Source organism: Mobula hypostoma, chromosome 23, assembly GCF_963921235.1.
Source record: "Mobula hypostoma chromosome 23, sMobHyp1.1, whole genome shotgun sequence".
In the NCBI taxonomy this organism is placed as follows: Eukaryota; Metazoa; Chordata; class Chondrichthyes; order Myliobatiformes; family Myliobatidae; genus Mobula; species Mobula hypostoma.
In genome coordinates, this window is record NC_086119.1 from 19,432,326 (window position 1) to 19,454,189 (window position 21,864).

Here is a 21,864-nt window from a genome sequence, read left to right on the forward strand (position 1 = left end):
CTAACACCTCATCATCAAATTTTTTCAAACTAATATAATGCTCAGCGATTTTTCTTTGAATTAAAGCCTTTGTTGTACCCTTCATAATTCCTTTAATATCCAACTTCCTAGCAATCTCCGATACAACAGGTTTTCTCACATTCGCTAAAAACTCCGGGTCAGGCGAATCCACAAAATCGTCAATATTCATTGCAGCCTAATACCACTCACACACCAATCAAACTAAAAAAGAAATTGGGTATTTCCCTTTTCCAAATCAGATTGGCAATTAAACCAGCACTTAAGCTCAAAAATTTGGAACAAGATCCCGAGCGAGACCCCACAATTTCTGTTACGTAACCGACCACAATGAATATCAACCGAGTCAAGTTATATAAAAACAACCAAACATTTATTAAACACGGATAGACAATAAAAAACAAATGAAAACCTTAACCGGAAGTTAACCGCTATGTGGCCGTTCAACAAATCGCCACTCGGTACTGATGCTGAAAACGATAAATTCGAAAACAGTTCTTAAAGCGGTAAAGTCAAACACAGTTCTTGAAATGGTAAATTCGAAAGTCAACAGATTTACACATCCAATTGGGAGAGACTTCTCTGGAGAAGGATTTCTTCATAGACACGACTTTCCTGCTTTTTTTGTCCAAAGGATTCACAACGAAGGAAATAAATGGCTTAAAACAACTGACCTTTATTTCTAGGGAGCAAACCTTGCATGAACTTCCTTGCTCGTTTGGCAGGAGTTATCTTCGATGCAGGTCGCTACTTCTTCAATGAAGACTCAATAAGGTCGATCCTTTGTTAAACTGCCGAACAATACCAACTTCTCTTAATCCTTCAGGTCCTGTACTTTGAAAAAGTCTTCACTCTCCAATACTACTAAAAAGGTACTTCAACAAACCTGGCAGAAATTGCCAGTCCAGCACTATTGTACCTTACAATAGAACGTAAAACTCCGTTTTAGAAATGAAACTGTGTCATAAAACAAATAGGCAACGGAACAGAGACTCTGACTAACGTTCCAGCTGGAAAACTAACTGCGTCACCAGAGGACTTCCCTTTTATACCCGTGATGAACATATCATCACGTGACCTCACATTGGCGGGAAAATTACATCAGTTGACCTCCAAAAGACCATTACATTATTCTCACAAGAAAGTCACAAGATCTCCTTGAGGTATGTAACACCTCTCCTATCAGATCTCTTCCTCTCCAACCCTGTATCTTTCCCACCCATTTGGCTTCATCTATTATCTTCTAGCTGCTGTTCTCTCCCAGGAAGGGGTCTTCTCCCTTTTCAGTCCTGAAGAAGGGTCTTGGCCCAAAATGTCAACTGTTTATTCACTTCATATGTGCTGCCTGGCCTGCTGAGTTTCTTCAGCATTTTGTGTGTTTTGCTTTGGATTTCCAGCATCTGCTGACTTTCGCATGTTTGAAAATATCATTTTGCCTTTTCTCTTTGTTTATCTTCAAACTGTTGCCAATTTTCAACAGTTCATTTGTGAATGCAAACACGAGAAAATCTGCAGATTCTGGAATTTCAAGCAACACACATAAAAATTGCTGGTGAACGCAGCAGGCCAGGCAGCATATATAGGAAGAGATACAGTCGACGTTTCGGGCCGAGACCCTTCGTCAGGACTAACTGAAAGAAGAGAGAGTGAGAGATTTGAGAGGGGGAGGGGAAGATCTGAAATGATAGGAGAAGACAGGAGGGGGAAGGGATGGAGCTAAGAGCTGGAAAGTTGATTGGCAAAAGGGATATGAGAGGATCATGGGACGGATGGGAGACCTAGGGAGAAAGAAAGGGGTGGGGGGAAGCCCAGAAGATGGGCAAGGAGTATAGTGAGAAGGACAGAAAGAGAAAAAAGAGAGAGGAAAAAAATATATAATAATAAAAGATAAATAACTGATGGGGTACGAAGGGGAGGTGGGGCATTAACTGAAGTTAGAGAAGTCAATGTTCATGCCATCAGGTTGGAGGCTATCCAGACGGAATATAAGGAGTTGTTCTTCCAACCTGAGATGCAGATTTTCCTTTTCTTTAATATCAGTCAATAATTGGGTTATTTTTGGTGGTATTTGATGTTTCTGAATGATTAGGTTATAGATTTAAGTCGACTAAAGAGAACTACATACAGAGTGTAAGTTAATACATAAAAGTGTGCTGTGGCTTTGGAATTGCCATCTTTTACATGTGACTTCTGACCACTTTATTGGCAGCTGATACACAAAGAAGACAAGTTCTCAGAAGTCTTGATTTTCATCATTGTTTCTGTGTGGAACTTTGGGTTTCCCCAACACTGAGGCTGCAGTTTTAAAAAATTATTTAATTGGCTATGGGTGAAGATAAAAAAACTTGAGTATCATGAAATTTTGGAAGTTCCGTTATAAATGCAAGTCACTTTTTTCATTTTATGCATATATGCTCTCAGCAATACTAGGTGGTGATTGCATGGTTACATGAGAATTGTTCAAAACATGACTGTATATTATAAACCTTTCAATAAATTGACAAACTGTGTCGTCTCCTTGCCCTTGAAGACTTGTTTAATCCTGTAGTTCTATTTTAAGATCAAATGCCCATCAAAAATAAATCAAATGACTGTACTCTATCACATGAAGTGCCAAATCTTCAAAGAGGATGTTGCTACTAATAAGCCTATGACTGCACTGTCATTGCGTATAGACATCAATGTCTTTTGATGCTTAACAATAAATATGAAGTTCAATGCTTCTGAATCAGATTTATTATCATTGACTTATAAGTTTTTTGTTTTGCAGCAGCAGTACAGCACAATGATAGCAAGTTGCTACAAATTATAAAAATGCAAAAAAAATTGGAATATTAAGGTAGTATCCGAAGGTCATCGAGTGTGGGTCTTCAGGCTCCTGTACCACTGTTCTGATGATGATAAACAAGAAGAAGGCAGGTCCCAGATGGTGAGGATTCTCACTGATGGGTGGTGCCGTCTGGAGCTATTGCTTCTTAAACATCTCACTAGTGGGGAGGACTATACCTGGAGCTAGCTGAGTCCAGAACCCCCTGTAGCTTCATGTAGCCCTGTGTGGTGGAACCCTCATACTAAGCTGTGATGCAATCAGCCAGAATGCTCTGCGTCATGCATCTAGAAGTTGCACGTGTGTTTGGTGCCTTACGAAATCTCGTCAAGCACCTAATGGAGTAGGTGTGCCACCTTCCTGATTGCACCGATGTGTAGGGCCCAGGATAGATCCTCGGAGATGTTGATACCCAGGAGATTATTTTCATAAAAACAATGTCCAAATATTCATAGCTTCCTGAGAATTCTGTTGCATAAACGCTGGATAAATGAGAGCTAGCTGTAAAATGAATTTCAGTTTGCCATCTGTTGGCCTGTTTTTTTTAATCCTTTCTTCCTGAAGTCACTGGGATCATGTTTTCACTAAGTTGATTGGATATACCAGGGTTCTAATGGTATTCAGATACACTGTTGTACATTAACTCCATTCCTTGTCATGCAATCTCTGACAGTTTTTGCTTTTAGTCACACTGTGAACACATTGTGATTTTTTTTTTCTTGAAGAGGGCTTTCAAATTTTTATAGATGTTGGTAGACGTCAGATTAAAATTTCACTTTGCTAAAGGGTATTACAGCCATAGCAGCAATGGCTGCTTGCTTCATATCTCACAGCTTTTTAAAGTGTATTATGAGGACCAGGTTGTAATTGCTCTTGAACCTCGTACAAGATGTGCATTATAGAGAGGCTGTATTAATAACTCAATTCATTTATATATGTCACATAATAGGTTTTCCTTTCTTACTGCCATTGATGAGCAGGTCTGGATTACTGGTAATATTGTTAAAGAAGACTTAATCACAACATAGTTTTATTTGAGCTCTCTTTGTATTAGGTAGGATGGCATGCAGTAGGCTCAGTACTGACAGTATCATGAAAAATTGGCAGGTGGTTATGCAACCACAGTTCTCTGCTAACTGGTATGTCTGTTGATGGTACCTATGATGCGCCCTTCATTTCCACCCTCTGAGTAGTTTATGGTCTTCTCTCACTAATCCTTCAAGTGGTAAATTTTCAATTTAAGAATAACAGAATGTAAGTGACCTAGGCACTCTGACTATTTGAAACATCCTTGTGACGTCAACTGTAGGCCTTTCAAAATTTAATGAGATTCAATGAGATCCCCTCTCATTCTTCTCAACCAGCGAGTATAGGCCCAGCGCCATCAATGCTCATACATTAACCTTTTCATTTCCAGAACCATTCTTGTAAACTTCCTCTAAACCAGGGGTCGGCAACCTTTTTGCCTCTGTGGGCCAGATCGCGTATTAATAAATGGACGGTGGGCCAGATAAATGCTATAAAAAACTTGAAATATGGGAATTATCCATTTAAATACATCTAGTTATGTAGCTCCCCCAGCCAGCCTCCGAGTTGCTCAACTAGCTGTCGTCTAGGGAAACAGCCCTCGGCCCCGCCAAACTGGGTAATTAGTTTGTGTGGATGCTGTGTGATGTACCCCACCCCACCCAAATAACAGACAATACACCAGATATGATTAAATGATTTACAGTTTATAGATATTACTGGAACTATATAATTAATAGAGAATAAAATATAAAAGGAAAATAAAAGGCGCCACACTTATCAAAGTTCAATCTCTTCGTGCACCCACAGTTGGAGCTCAGGACCCTCCTCCTTCACTCTGCGATCCCCTCAGACCACCTCGATCTGCTGCCTGGGACCAACAATGGTGGTCCACCAGACGCTCCACACAAGTCCGTCTCCGTCTCTTTTCCTCGCCGAACACCCTGGACCTTGGACTCCTGCTCGGGGTCCCACCCCGTTAGCGGACTCACAGCACCTGGTCCATTCTCTGTCTCTCTCTCTCTCCCGCCTTCTGCCCAAAAACCCGCGCATCGCAATATCTTACAGACACACCAAAAGCATAACACTATCCCAATTGGTTCGTAACACCTTCTTATCAGTAACATGATCCAAACAACCGCTAGTGGGAGGACTTTATCAGCAGTTAACATAACAAAGAAGCCCTTTCAATTATAACATGCCAAAGAAGCCATTTTAATTAGACTACGCAGTGACATTAAAAAAAAGAAACTCCTTACAGTTATGTTTTGCCTCAAATTAATGAATAACACATGCTAGAAAATCATTTGTGCTTAACCAAGGATGCCAATTAGTAATCAAAGAACTCAGTTTAGTTGCAATTTATTTCAATCAAGGCATCTTATGAATCTATTAAAAGGACACAAAGAATCTTTAAACATAAAACATATGAACATGATGCATTGATTGGTGGTAAATTAAGTATAATTAAAAAAAGAAAATTTTAATGCAAACAGTCGATAAATCAGTTTGAAACTTGATGCTGTTTGTTGCTTGAAAGCTTCTCAATATTGGGTGTCAGACTTGTTGATGCCAAGAGCATCAGTCAATCTTGTTCTCAAATAGTTCTTGGTGTGCTTCATTTTTGAAAATAATTGCTCACACAGATAAGTGCTGCCAAACAATGATACCATCTTTTTTGCATGGTCCACTTGAGTTAGGATGCTTCCCACTTGGATGAATATATTTTCTATAGAAGTCAAGCACTGACACATCTTCAGAATGAAATCTGGATCTCAATATGTAGTCCCGCTGCATCTCAATTTCATTTGAAAAATTTCTGATGCAGCGCCCACTTCCACATCAAATGGAGTAGCGAACAGCTGGAACTCATTTGCATGCAAGCAAAACTTAGCAAAACGATCAAGCTCTCATCAAGCGCAATTGAAAACAATTGCAATTCGTTGCAGGCTTCCCTTAAACAACTTTTAGCATCTGCTGACATTTCTTCAACTTGCCATGTGATCATTCTTGCTGACAGGCTGATAGATGTAAATAAAGATTTCTTTTCAGGATAAACAATATCCACCAGTAAACATTCTTTAACAAACTCTCCATCTGTAAAAGACTTCATCTTTTCTGCAATACGTTTTGAGACTTTGTAGCTGGCACGGGTATTTCCTTCATTTTCACTGCTTTTCTTGGCAAAAAAAAAAGACGTTTGTTTTCCGAAACTAGCCTTCATTTGCTCAACTTAATCTTTCCTTGCCCAGTAAACTTGTTCAAATTTCCACTATGGCAGGTCTCGTAATGTCGCCTGATATTTGCCACCTTCCTCACAGCAACATTTTCTAGGCAAATAAGACAAACTGGTTTCCCAGCTTGCTCGATGAAGAAGTAATCTAGTGTCCAAGTGTCTTGGAAATTTTGGCACTCAGTGTCTACCTTCCTGCATTTTGCATTCATTGCCATTGGAATTTTTTCCTTCGTTTTTAGTTCGAAACGCGAGTTATTCAACAAGTATTGTAGCACATGTAAATATCTGGATATTTAGCATGGATTTCTTGTTAAAACACAGTGACGCTGTTTCTGTTTACAAATTTGAACGATCCCATCTGAAAACCTGCGTGTGCATGGAGAGTATCTCATACATATCAATAAGGTAGTCTGCCTTCCCGTCATTCGTATATACCAGTATTTGGTTTGGAACAAAACGGAACCTGGGGCCAGTGTAACGAGATGCCATGCATGTCCATCAGTGTGGTCGTTTGAAACACTCAGAATAAGGAAAAATTGCTTGCGGGCCAGATAAGCATAGTATCCCAATATTCGCTTGCGGGCCGGATTTGGCCCATGGGCCATAGGTTGCCTACCCCTGCTCTAAACCTTCTCTTGAATCTTTAATTCTCCTCGCTAACCACACTACTTTTGAACTTTCAACAAACTTGCAGGTAATAACATGTACCCTTCTCTGCTGAATCGTTGGCATGGAGTGTGAATAGCACCAATCCTATGGTGCACCACTCATTAGAGCCCATCACTGTGTTAACTCCTTTCTGACCTATTGTCAGTATATAACTCCACTATTTTCATGTTCTGATTTAGTTAACCAACCTTCTATGTGGAACCACCTTCAAAGCTTTTCTGAAAATCAAACTTGAAAGAAAGTTCACTATTTTACCCTTGTGTTGCTGCTGAATTCTGTTTACATTTAGTAAAATATTTTAAGCCCCAGTCCGTGATTTGTGGTTTTGTGCTTTAATATTTTGCCATTTTGATAGTTTATGATTCTCACTAAAGTTAATGTACACTTTTATTTTTTAAATTCTGACGTAACCTGTACTCATTAGAGACAGATATGGGTTAAAATTGACGGACAAGTTGTACCATGTCAGCAAACGCTGAGGTAAACGATAGCAGGTGGAAATTTTGGCAGAGATCTTCCTATTTGGAAATCTGCATTTCTGAAGTTGCAGGTGTTCTTTGTGAGATGAAGAAATCCTGAGTTCATTTTTCCATGCATAACTACCCAGACTCCCTGTGATTCCAGCAGCAGTGCTCACTCTAGCTGAAATTCTCCAGCATTTGTTCTGAGGCATTGGTTGTTTTTTAATCCTGTATTGGTTAGTGGAGAACTTTGGGGAGATAAGAAAATGGAAGCTGAGCTTTGATCACCATATCTTTCGGGTGAAGTTCAGCAGTGTGGCTTTTCTGGTACATACTGGAAACCCCAAATCCACCAGAGTTGAGTAGGGTCTCATGGACCAGAAAGATGAGCCCTTCCCATCTAGGCAAAGTAAATCCAAATAGGGTAATGGTAGCTGTGCTTTTGCCAGCATCTTATGATCTAAAGAGGAGTGCACTTTTCACATTTCTGGCCACTCATGACAAGCTGAATTTTCCTGCGAGACTGAGTGCATGAAAAATACAATAAAAATATTAAATTCCTAAAGGCTTGGCCATTTACTACTCATTCACAATTGAGCTCCTGAGGAGGGAGATCTGGAAGTTGGTGTCAACAAGTCAAAACAAGCTATTCTGCCCACCATGTTCTTGCTGGCCAGTGGGCACCCAGTCACATTAGTGCCATGTTCTAATATTTGACCCGTAGCCTTCTATGCCTAAGCAATTCAAGTGTATGTTTAGACTCTTCCCTACTGCCAGTAACTCTATTTTCTGGCAGTGTTTTCCAGGTACTTGACACTCTCTGGGTTATTGCAGTGCAGGAATGGAATGATTAATAATTGTCTATTTGCAAGAAGTAACTTGTATTTTTCCTTTACTGGTAACTCATTATGTTTTTAAATTTAGTCACTTGTGCACATAAGCAGTACACAATATAAGTTGAAGGTTAACTTCCCTTCTATCCTAAATCAAATGGATCACTTTTTTGAAGGAGATATTTTACTTCAAATAACAGCAATTTCCACATTTGTAGTATTTTCCCAATGATATATTTTGTTTTGCTGTGGACATCGATATTTTTCATTTGACTTGCTTTCAGCTATACTTTGACCTTGACTAATCTTTTAGTTTATTTTGTAAAAATAGGTTTTTAAGTAAGTCCCCAGACTTTGCTGTTATACTATCTCATTCAGTCTCAAGCACATGGTACTTGTATTTTCTCTAGTGCTTATAATAATTTGGGTGATATTAATTCATTAAAATTGAAATTAGGAAATTAATTAGACACAAACTAAAACTATTCTAATCATCACTGATCCTGCAGAATGTTGTGTTCAATTCTTCATGCCATTTATTGTCACAAGCAGTTGCTGTTTTACCAAGGAATATTGATCTGGAAACACTGAACATGCACAAGTTGAAATCCTGTGACATTGGTTTAAATTCCCTCAATACATGTGCTTCCACTGTTATTAAAGAAACAAGAGTAGGCTTTTCTATGCAATGGATGTAATTGGGGATTTTCAAAACTCTACAGCCATTCCATAGGGATAGCAAATTCCACATATGTGAATCTCCCTCCGACCTGTGTTCCTCATTACCTTTTGGGCATGAAAAATCTCTTAATTTCAAAGGCCATTTGCAAAAGATTTTCAAACTTCTGAACTTTGGCATAAAGTTTCCCCAGACTTCCTGATTAGGAGTAATCTTACTATCTGCTCTGTCAGCTCCATAATATCTGAATTCCAGGGAATGTGTCATAAACACAATTCTCCAGATGCTGGAAATATTAAGCAACAGGCACAAAGTGCTGGAGGAACTCTGCAAGTTGGGCAACATTTATGGAGGGGCTTAAAACAGTTTTGGGCCAAGACCCTTCATCATGGAAAAGAAGAGGGCAGAAGCCAGAATAAAAATGTGTGGGGGGGGGGGGAAGCGGAAGGATTGCAGGCTAGCAGGTGATGGGGATAAAGTAGGAAGCAGGGAGGGGATGGGTGGAAGAGGTAAAGGGCTGAAGAAAAAGAAATCTAATAGGAGAGGACAGTAGACTAGGGAGGGAAGAAGGAGGGGGAGCCAGTGAGAAATGGGCATGTGAGAAGGGAAGGGGTGAGATGTAACCAGAATGAGGAATGGAAAAAGAGAGGAGGAAGGAGTGGGGATGAAGTTACTGGACAATAGAAATTGATATTATTGCCATCAGGTTGAATGTTACCCAGATGGAACATGAGATGCTTGTTGCTCCTCCAAACTGATTTTGGCCTCATCACGGTAGTAGAGGAGACCATGGACAAACATGCCAGAATGGGAAGTTGAATTGAAATGAGTAGCCATTGGGAAATACAGCCTTCTGCTACAGACAGAGCACAAGTGCTCGACAAAGTGGTCTTCAGTCTGCTTCAGGTCTCGCTGATGTAGAGGAAGCTGCACTGGGAGCAGCAGATAGAATAGATGACCCATCAGGTGAAGTGTGGCCTCACCTGGAAGGACTGCTTGAGGCCCTGGATTGTGAGGGAGAAGGTGTAGGGACAGGTAAAGCACATGTCACATTTGTTCGGATAAGGAGGAAGATCAGTGGGAAGCAGCATGTTTTCAAGAGAGTCACAGAGAGTGATCCCTAGGAAAAGCAGAAGGAGTGGGGGTTGGATCGGTGGGGGGGGGAGATGTTCTTAGTGGTAGGATCCTGTTGGAGATGGTGGAAGTTATAGACAATGGTTTTTGTTTAATTTTGAAGACTTTTGGGGTGATGGGTAAGGACTAGGGGAGCCCTATTCCTGTAATGACAATGGGAGGATGGGATGAGAGCAGCTGTGTGGGAAATGGAGGAGATGCAGTTGAGAGCAGCAGCATTTTGTTTCGTATACCCACTTCCTCTATTTACAATCCATTCAAAGTCATTAACCACAAGATGGAGTTAGGTTATTCCAGATGGCACTTAATCTTGATGTAATTGTACCGAAACCTCTATTCCCTTGTATGTGTTTTGTTTATATATAAAGACCAGCACTCCATTTACTTTGATTTGTTTCTCAATTTATCTGTGAATATGTTCCCTGGCTTGCTTTGGATCTCTACTACTTCTGGCTTCTTACAAGTAGAAACCTTATTCTTTGTTTAGTTGCAATCTCAATGACTTCATATTTGTCTACATTTCAGTCCTATTGCTCTGCACCGTTTACAACCCAACCTAGTTTTGCATCTATGACAAACAGTTTCGACTGCACGGATTGGAGTGTCTTTGAGGCTGCAGCTACAGATCTTCATGATCTGTCTGACATCGTGACCTCATACATCAGTTTTTGTGAAGACATGTGCATTCCAACAAAAACCTTCTGCACATTCAATAACAACAAGCCCTGGTTCACATCACAACTCAGGCAGCTTCGTCAGGAGAAGGAGGAGGCGTATAGAAGAGGGGACAGGATTCTGTACAAACGAGCCAGGAACACGCTGACAAGGGAGAATCACGCAGCGAAGAAGTGCTATATTGGAAAACTGCAAAACAGGTTTTCAGACAACGACCCAGTGTCAGTGTGGAAGGGGCTCCAAGAGATCACCAACTACAAGAAACCATTCCCCCAGGCTTTGGAGAGCCATCAACTGGCTGACGATCTGAACAAGTTTTATTGTAGATTCGACACTTTCATTCCCCCCAGCCAAAACACAGACCTACCGCAACACCCATCATCCGTCACCCCGACATCTCAGTATCCGCTTTCTCACCCCACATTACAAAAACTGCTCCCCCTACCCCTTTCACTTCAACCCTCTTGTACCTGCACTCAGGATCTGTGAGAGGGAGGTGAGTCAGCTGTTCTGGAGGCAGAAGACCAAGAAAGCGCCAGGCCCAGACAGCGTGTCACCCTCCTGCCTGAAGACCTGCGCTGATCAGCTGGCCCCCATCTACACATGGATCTTCAATAGATCACTGGAGCTGTGTGAAGTCCCTCATTGCTTCAAGTGCTCCATTATCATTTCAGTCCCTAAGAAACCCACTATCAAGGGACTAAATGTCTACAGGACTGTTGCCTTGACATCTGTGGTCATGAAGTCCTTTGAGAGACTAGTGTTGGCTCACCTGAAGGACATTACAGGCCCCCTGCTGGACCCCCTGCAGTTTGCTTATCAGGCAAATAGGTCAGTGGATGATGCAGTCAACATGGGACTGCATTACATACTACAACACCTTGACAACCCAGGAACTTCTGCGAGGGTCCTGTTTGTTGACTTCAGCTCGGCGTTCAATAGCATCGTCCCAGAAATCCTCCACTCCAAACTCACCCAGCTCACTGTCTCCCCCGCCATCTCTCAGTGGATCACAAGCTTCCTGACTGACAGGGTGCAGCAAGTGAGGCTGGGGAGCATCACTTCTAGCACCCGGACAATCAGTACCGGTGCCCCCCAGGGATGTGTGCTCTCCCCACTGCTCTTCTCCCTTTACACTAATGACTGCACCTCACAGGATCCATCTGTTAAACTCCTGAAGTTTGCAGACGACAAAGCTGTCACTGGCCTTATCCATGGTGAGTCTGCATACAGACGGGTGGTGGAACGGCTGGCCCTCTGGTGTGGTCAGAACAATCTGGAACTAAATACGCTCAAGTCTGTGGACATGACAGTGGACTTCAGGAGGACCCCCCCCCCCACCAATACTTCCCCCACTCACTATACTCAACAGTATTGTGTCTGCTGTGGAGACCTTCAGGTTTCTGGCTGTCACAATCTCCCAGGACCTGAAGTGGACACCCAACGCGGACACTCTTCTCAAAAAGGCTGAGCAGAGGTTGTATTTCCTACGTCAACTCAGGAAGTTCAACCTGCTTCAGGAGCTGCTGATTCAATTCTATTCAGGAATAATCCAGTCTGTTCTCTGTTCGTCCATCACTGTCTGGTTTGGATCAGCTACCAAACAAGACAAGAATAGACTCCAAAGAACCGTCAGGGCTGCGGAAAGGATTATTGGTGTGAAGCTGCCCTCGATCCAGGACTTATATGCATCTAGAGTCAGGAAGCGAGCAAGCAGCATCAATGTAGACCCATCACACCCTGGACATCACCTGTTCCAGCTCCTTCCTTCTGGTAGGCGTTTTAGATCACTGTATGCCAGGACAAATAGGTACAAGAACAGTTTCTTTCCATATGCCATCAGTCTTATGAACACTTGAATTTTAGTCGATTATAAACCAAGTCCACCTGCACATACACAGGTATACCTCATTGTATATAGTTCACAATTATTTGCACTATTGTTTTGTTTCCTTTTTGATTCTGTACAGCGAGAGCTCAGGGAAACCGGCATCAAATTCCCTGTATGTCCACGTACTTGGCGATAATAAAGGATTCTGATTCTGATATGTGGTTCTTTATACCATCACCTAATGAATTCATAAATCTGGGAAATAGTTGCAATTCAATATACTCTTCTGAGGCATCGCTAGCCACATCCTTTAACCAGAGTGCCCGTTCATTATTATTCTTCAGCCTCTGAACCAACTTCTAACTAGGTCAATAATCAGCTTTCATAACAAATTGTGATCTCCTCCCAAGTAGGTTGTAGTGTTCTGTCACTTGATGCCTGCATATTAAGGCTTGCTTTCCCCTCACTGCTAGAATCAAATTCATCTGTTCATGAAAGAAATTTTCATCTGTAAATTCAATGCAATAATTGAATTTAGGTAGTTTTTTTTCATACACCACAAAGCAGAACTCATAGTTCTTTAAATAATTCCAAAAGATTTCTTTGTTAAATCTTTGCATGAAGACATTTATAACATCCTTGGGACTATATGTTGTCTGCTCCGTTTGTTACCGCGTGTTGTTATAAGATCAGTTGTTGGGCATTGTATTTCTGGGGATATTTCCCCATATAGACTACAGTATTCAAGAAGGTAACTACCCACTAAAAAAAATTATACCTAATATAACCACTAGCAGCTTCTAGTGCCTTCAAAGGTGATTACTGAAGGTGATAAATGATGTCACCATGTTCTAAAAATGAAGTGCTTCTCCTCCAGTTCTTTTGTGCTGTTACATGTGAGGTTGAGGTATTCAAACCTTCTATTAATTTTGAAGATGCATTCTAAGTAATTGGGAAAGTTTCTAACTTGGTTTTGGGGATTAGCTACTGCCATTTCCAAAGTATTTAAATTTCTTATTCAGATAATTTATGTAAGGATCCTAATGCTATTACTAACTTGAATCATCATTTCTGATAACCCATAGAAATATATTGAAGCATGTGTTTTCCCTGTTGTATTTAGTTTGGCATCTTTGTCCTTTGAAAATTTTCAGTTTGGTTTATGAAAACATTAGTTGACAGGTGGAATGAGTGATTCTGACGGAGAATGATATGTATTGATTTACTTCCTAGTACATTGAGATGGGTTCCTGATCTCGCAGTCTACCTTGTTGTAACCTTGTACCTGAACTGCGCTTTCTTTGCACTGTAATACTTTATTCTACATTGTTATTTTACCTTGTACTACTTCAATGCACTTTTGAGAGATAAGAGACTAGCTTTATTTGTTACATAGAAACATACAAAACCTACAGCACAATACAGGCCCTTCGGCCCACAGAGTTGTGCCGAACATGTCCCTACCTTAGAAATTACTAGGCTTACCTATAGGCCTCTATTTTACTAAGCTCCATGTACCTATCTAAAAGTCTCTTAAAAGACCCTATCGTATCCGCGTCCACCACCGTTGCCGGCAGCCCATTCCATGCACTCACCACTCTCTGAGTGACAACTTACCCCTGACATCTCCTCTGTACCTACTCCCCAGCACCTTAAACCTGTGTCTTCTTGTGGCAACCATTTCAGCCCTGGGAAAAAGCCTCTGACTATCCACACGATCAATGCCTCTCATCATCTTATATACCTCTATCAAGTCACCTCTCATCCTCCGTCGCTCCAAGGAGAAAAGGCCATGTTCACTCAACCTATTCTCATAAGGCATGCTCCCCAATCCAGGCAACATCCTTGTAAATCTCCTCTGCACTCTTTCTGTGGCTTCCACATGTATGATGAAACATACAGTAATGCATTAAATTTGCTGGTGGCCATTTGCAAGTTTCACCACATTCCTGGGGATAGCATTGCATGTCCATATTCATAATTCATGTGTGTTTGGCATGTGGGAGAAAATCAGAGCACCTGGAGGCAACTCATGATCACAAGGAGAGTGTAAAACTTCCTTAAAGACAGAGGTTGGAATTGAACCTCGATCTTGCACCTGGCTCTGTAAAGCATTACACTAACCACTGTACTACTGTGCTGGCTATGATACTGATATGACTGATGTCAGTGTCGTGTGTGCAATGATTTGATCTGTATGGACTGTATGCAAGAGAGGTCTTTCACTGTACATTGGGCAATTTACTAATTTATGATTGCTTTGATTGCTGAACAATCTTTAGGTTGAACTTTTCACTGTAAGCGTGAGCTTAAAATATATTTGAATAACTGTTATAACCACCAGCTACTTTTAGCGCCTGCAAGTCTAAACATTGTAAATGCAACTTAAAAATAGTACCTTAGGATGTGCCATAGTGAAACTGAGAAAATATTCCCCAAGGTAGGAAATATTATTTATCAATCTAAATTGTTTTGTACTACTTAGTCAACATGGAGGTTATATGACGTCTAATTTAACCCATGTCTTGCAGGTGGCATGCAGGACTACAATTATTTGTATGGAGAATGCTTTGAAATCACACTGGAACTCTCCTGCTGTAAATACCCAGTTGCCTCTGCACTAAAAGAAGAATGGAACAACAACCGTGACTCACTTCTAAGTCTAATGGAGCAGGTATTCCAAGAGAAAATGTGATAAAGAAATGATATGTTAATTGCTTTAAGAAGAGTACCTTGCATGTCGATTGAGAGAGAAGGAAGGAACGAGTTGTAGAAGGAGAGGGTATTCCATTGAAGGGAGAAGATTAAAATAAAACTCTAAAGCAAATAATGAATTGAAGCAACAAAAGAAAGAAAATTATAGAAACCACAGGATAGATATTCTTTTTGATACAGCGTTGGGGTCCAGGCGTAGCGTTTGCCATTCCCTCTTGTCAAAAGTCAGTTAATACAGGAACCAGTATGATTTTGAGAAATTAGTAAGTAACTTAAAATGTACCCATTAAACCATCTGTATATTATAAGCAGTTAGTGGGGAAACATTTGAATCTGTCAAGAATTCAAACTAAATTTTCATACAAAGACATCAAAAGAAGTTTTAGAATATTACTTTTTCCAGTTGTTTTTACCAAGGAAGCCGAGAAGTTTATATGAAGAAGGTGGTCATGTACAAGATTGAAACATAGAAAATAAATACAGGGAAAATGAACATTGAAGAGAAATAGTAAATCACTCGTCCAAGTAGGATATATCTTAGGTTTCTGATAAAGCATTAATGGAAATAGAAAAACAATCTCTTAATCCTCATTAGATGCAGGAGTGTGCCTGAGGACTAAAAAGTTACTACTGTTGTGCTATTATGTTCAAAAAGGAAAGTGGATAAATGACAGGTTAATCAAGGAAAGTCAGCTTGGATTTAAAATAAAATCATGTCTGGCAAATGATTAAATTCTTTGCATAATAGAGTAGATGGATCAGAGCATTATAATAGATAATATGTGTGTGTGTTTTATCTAAGGTAAAGGCTTTCACTGATGTATCATACAGGATACTTAAAATGGAAGCTAATGAGATTAATAAAAAATATGTCAAGTATGTAAAACTGGTGTCATGACAAATAGCAAAGAATGGCGGTGGATAAATATTCCTCAAAGTGGTTTGTTGTGCTGTTTCCCCAAAGATCAAATATAGATTAATTACTGTTTGTGATTTTCATAAACCTCTTATTACTTCTATACAGAAGCTGTGTAATAACATTTGCAGAAGGGATTAAGTTGGTGGATCATGCTGAGGATGGTTATAAGATTCATTGTGGCGTAATGCTCAAAATGAAAGATGGAGTTCAGTAAAGCAACCTGTGAACTTGAGCATATTTGTGAGGGCCAGTCTCAGAGGGCAATCTATTATAAATGATACAAATTTGGAAAATGCATGTAAGCAGAATTGCTGCCATTGTATTCAGTTCCTTAAAGGTGACGTAAGTGGTGCACATTAGCTAAGGTTGCAAACATTTTGTTTCTGAGCTTCATAAATTCACGGGTTAGGCCTCAGTTGGACTCTGAATGTTTCTGGATTTCAGAAAAGACTTATCCCTTCGGATAGATATAGAAAAGATGCAGGATGCTATCAAGATGGAAGACTTCAGTAGAAGAAACAATCAAAAAATATTAGGACTGTTCAGGGGGGGATAGGAGATGACAAACATAATGTGATGGAGAAAGATTATCCCCACTGGTGGGTTGTCAATAACTAGATGTATTGAATTTAAAAACCTGTGGCAAAATATCTAGATAGGAGGTGAATTTTTTTAATGTGTTGGGAACTGGAATTCTCTGCTTGCTGATGTAATGGAATTGGATTCCATAAGCTATGTAATATTTGGACAGGCATTCAAGGGTGAGCATGCAGATTTAGGAACACAATTAGTTTATACTTTCAAACAGTGCTGTTCTGTCAGCAAGCTTATATGGATGCAGTGGAATGAAAGGCTTTACTCTGTGTTCTGTTTTTCTGATCTTGTAGTGCATTTCAGGTCTCTGTGATGGACCAAAGCACTTCATAAAATAATATCTTCCAGTATAGGTAATAACTTTTTATGTATCACAGCTGAAAATTTTAATTATGCAGTATTTTCTGATGTACCATTTGTCTTCCACATATTCTTTATCTTTATCCAATAGATCTCTGAACTCTGCTGATGATGATTAGATTTCATTCACTGCTAAGCAATTTGTGCTTGGAGCATTTAATTTTTCTGAGTATTTTGAATAACTGATTATTTTCTACCAAATGTCAATTGCAATTGGAATTTCTGCTTGTATTTTGCAGGTTCACATTGGTATTGCAGGAATTGTCACAGATGCTGTTTTTGGCTCAGGAATTTCTGATGCAGTCATTGTGGTTGCTGGCATTGATCACAATATCACTACAGGGAAGTTTGGTGACTTCCACAGATTGCTTGTACCCGGATTCTACAATATAACAGTTGTTGCACGAGGGTAAGGAGTTTAACCCAGGCAAATTTCCTTGAATCTGTGAATATAGATCTATGCCAGACAAAGCAATAAGGTGATTCCACTTAGGAGGGGGCCACTGTATTCAAATTAGTTCTGTAGGGTTAAATTCAAATTCGGCCTTCAATCCCATATTTTATTTTCTTTGTTAACGTAGGATGAGGGAGGGTAGATATATTATTAATGCTAGGCATGGACTCAGTGAGCTGAAAGGGTTTGTTACCATACTGTAGCTCTGACCCTGAACAATTAATTGTGGAGCACACATAATAGTCATAGTCATAGTCATACTTTATTGATCCCGGGGGAAATTGGTTTTCGTTACAGTTGCACCATAAATAATAAATAGTAATAGAACCATAAATAGTTAAATAGTAATATGTAAATTATTAAATAAGTCCAGGACCAGCCTATTGGCTCAGGGTGTCTGACCCTCCCAGAGAGGAGTTGTAACGTTTGTTGGCCACAGGCAGGAATGACTTCCTATGACGCTGATTCCTGCAACTAATGATTTTATTAGTTTCATTATCCATTATTTGTGTGCAGGATCCTATGACACTGATTCTTCTGAGAACTGGTATTTGTGCTGATGTATGGGTAGAGAAGAGGCGGTGCCTTTTTTGGGGAGAGTTATTGGCATTTAAACAATTGCAGGAACTCGGCATAAAAATAGTTTGCTATGCACCTGCACATCAACTGTAAAATTCAGCTTTGACAGTCAAATATGCTAATGTTTATGTTTTGTATTGTTCTTCCAAATAGTTGAGATGAAGCATATAATGATTTAAAAAAATATATGTCTGCTGCTTTGTATACACCAGCAAGGGAACACTGCTTTTTATCCCTTCTGAAATCTGTCATTATGTCCTAATGAATTGCAGTAGATTCTGGTTACTAGGGCCATTGGTTAATTAGGGCAGCCACTTATTTGGGACAACTCCTAAAGAACGAAAGCCAATCAAGAGAATAGCCAGGATTCCCTTCATTTATTTAAGACACTGTGCCACTTAATTGTGACAGGAGACTGTTGAACAGTTTCTAACTAGTGTCAGTCGTGTGCACTTCTGTGGCTATTGGACACTTCACCGTGCTGAGACCAAGCAGTTTTCCAACAGCGTCAGTCGCATGTACTTGCGTTCAAAAAGCAGTATTTTTTGCCACTGATGGTTGGCAAAAAATAAGCAGTTCAGAAGTATTTTGCACACTGCAGTTTCAATCATTCAGGCTTGGAGATGATAGAAATGGCCGGGAGTAAAAATAAAATCATTTTACTACTTCAGGTTAGGAACTACGAAGAATTTGAAGGCATCAACACTAATGTTACAATAAAAACGAAGATTTGGGAGATGCAATTGTCGAAAACATTATATGAAGTCAGTCCATTAGCTGCACTGGTTTTGTTCATTTACAGTCAATCAAAAGAACCCGTCAGCATACACTGGAAAAACATACTTTAATAGTACTGTAGTAGTATTGGTTGTGTTCTAATTTTTTCTATATTTCATTTTAATATATACCTTTGTAATTTGTTACTCAGTTAAGCATTGGCTTGTCTTTTTTTAATAACTTTTTAAATTATTTCCATGAAACTTTGAGTAATTGGGAGAGCAACTTAATTGGGCCAGAATGTACTGGTCCTGATATGTCCTAATTAACCGGAATCCTCTGCATTTGTGTGATGTATGTTCCAAAAAAATATAGCATTACTCTAGTCGGCACATTTTGTAATCTCCCAAAGTAAACGACATGAAGTTTGATACTTTTCCAAAATAAAATTTATCTTTGAACACACGATGCTGTAAAGCTACATGGTTACTGTTTATATCTCATGGAGCAAAACATCAACTGAGCACTGTTTATCTTCTTTTAATCTTTCAAATATGCGCAGCTTTGGTATTGACTTGAATCAAGTTACCAGCCAAGCAACTTGGTGTGAATTAACATGTTTGAACTCGAAATCCAATAAATTTGCATTGGGTCTTAAACCAGCACAATTTTCAGGGTTGTTTGGTTACTATTTTATGAAATCATAATAGATTTATAATTATATATTGTAAAAGAACATTTCTTGTATCTTCACAGTTACATCCCCGTCACTGTCTTCGATGTTGAGGTGCTAGAGGGTCCAGCCACACAGCTTAATTTCACACTCCAGTCTTTAGTAACTGCAGCTAATCATACTATCGAGGCTGTCACTCCAACCGTGGCAAGCTCTACTGAATTCAAGACACAAAACATATCAGAAATGGAAAATGAACAGCAGTCGAACACTATTGAGCCTGAGAACTTCAGACATCATAATTATATAGATATGGAGATCCTATTGAGAAAATATGCAACTGAATATCCCACAATCACGAGACTCTATGCCATTGGGAAATCAGTGAAGCAAAGGAATTTGTACGTCATGGAAATCTCGGACAATGCAGGCGTCCATGAAATGGGTATAGTTACAAAAAGATAGTACAAAATCTACTTGACGTGCATCTAGGTTTCAAAGCTGAAAATGAATGTTCTGTAATCCCCTATTCCCAAGTCTTAATTGTTTTGAGAGCTAGGATTTTATTGTCCCATTTGTGATTGGAAGTTACTCCTTAAAATAATTTTTTTCCCTCAAGCTTACATAACTTGGTATTTTTCTATAGGAATAAATGGTTTTGATGAAAGTTCTCCACATTTGTGAAATGGTCTTTGAGAGTTTTGGGTACTGGAGAAAATAGTAGAGCTGTGATATCAAATGCTCACGATATGAGGAGTTTTGTGGAAGACACAGGATTGAAAATTTTGTCCAGTTCAGTTTTGTTCCAAGAACATAACCAGAAAGCCAGATAAAAATTTCAAAAGACATTAGTGAAAATAGAACAAAAATATTTGGTACATGAAATGAGAACTTAAAATAGAAACTAGTATGTTAGTATGGTTGTGATTGATTAACAGATCAGGTTTGCACAGCTTTTGCCAGTAGTGCCTCAAAGATGATTACAGTACTGTGTTCTAAGCTATTTATTACTTAGACCAGTGACTTGGTTGAAAATACAATGCAATGCTAACAGCTTGTGGATACAAAACTAGATGGAGAAGGGAGCTGCAAAGAGTGTGCAGAGTGTCTGCAAGTGAATATGGGAAAGTGCTTTCTACCTTTACTGAGCTGATACAACCTAGATTGATTCCTGGGGTGAGGAGGTTACAAGATAATAAAACTCTGCCAACTGCAGAACAGTTTTAGAAGAATGAGAGGTGATGTTAATGTAAGTTTTTGAAAGCAATTGGTGATGTGGAGAATGTTCCTTCCAAGCTGGAAAGTCTATAATCTTGAAGTGCATAATTCCTTGTCAGTTGGTCAGAGGAGAAATTTGATAACTTGGGAGGCTGCAAATCTTTTTAGGATTCTTAATCTTCAAAGACTGGGGTTTGGTCATTAAAATACTTGAGACTGAGAATAATTTTGTTTTTGATTTTGAGGGGTTTAAGATTATAGGGCAGAAAAGTGACTTTGGATCATGGGGTAATCCTTGTTCTCAGTGAACAGCGGTGCAAGATGCTGTGGTCATTTGGCCCATTTCTTTTGGATCTACAGCATTTAGCAGTTAGTTGATGTGTTTGGGATAGTGCTAGCTATAAACATTAGTTCCTACTTGAAACTCTTTGCCAGCATGATATACCCTCATGTCTTGGATGACAGATGAATATCACTCTTTGCCTGGAGCCAAATTTGCATGCAATTTTATTGCTATATTGCATAATTTGCTTGTGCATTAATTTACAAAATCAATGTTGTAATATGTTGAGTCAGTGATCTTTAGAAGGAAGTATTAACTGAATTTAGTTAAATAATTTCTGTCTATCCAGGTGAACCTGAATTCAAATACATTGGAAACATGCATGGGAATGAAGTAGTAGGTCGTGAACTTCTCTTGAATCTAATTGAATACCTCTGTAATAATTATGGATTGGATCCTGAAGTGACTGATTTGGTGAATAAAACCAGAATCCACATCATGCCTTCCATGAATCCTGACGGATATGAAGTTTCAGTAGAAGGTGATTATTTTAGCATTGAATTAGAAGACGATAGATTTTGAAAGAATGTTCAGTAAAATGTGTCCTGGGTGAGACCAATCAAATAATCTTTTCCTGGTGTTCTGGTGGTTGTTTCCAAAATATGTCCTGCAGTAGCCACTTATTTTTCTATACTTGGTTTGTTAAAACTTATTTATTATTTTATTTATTAATACAGTGCAGAGAACCACGCTGCCTCTTGAGGACAAAAGGTCATATGTTCACAGATCTGTTAATGTCTGCTTTCTGATTTGAGTCATAAAGGTTGTTTCTTCCCCAATTATATATTTGAGTTGCTCTAACTTCCCCTCTTCAGCAGAATGTATTATGCATGTTAGGTAATGTTAGAATGCCTCATTACAAAGCTTTATGTTCAGCATTTCTATGCAACTAATTATTATGCA

General features: G+C 39.4%; 1 protein-coding gene across 1 annotated transcript in view; it reads left to right on the forward strand.

Moving 5' to 3' along the window:
• Positions 1–21,864, forward strand: part of LOC134337058 (carboxypeptidase D-like) — a 74,307-nt gene that overhangs the window by 12,652 nt on the left and 39,791 nt on the right. Inside the window, exons 3-6 of the mRNA XM_063031850.1 lie at positions 14,921–15,063; positions 17,217–17,386; positions 19,484–19,845; positions 21,251–21,442. Coding sequence (XP_062887920.1) covers positions 14,921–15,063; positions 17,217–17,386; positions 19,484–19,845; positions 21,251–21,442 — 867 coding nt within the window. The remainder of the gene's footprint in view (positions 1–14,920; positions 15,064–17,216; positions 17,387–19,483; positions 19,846–21,250; positions 21,443–21,864) is intronic.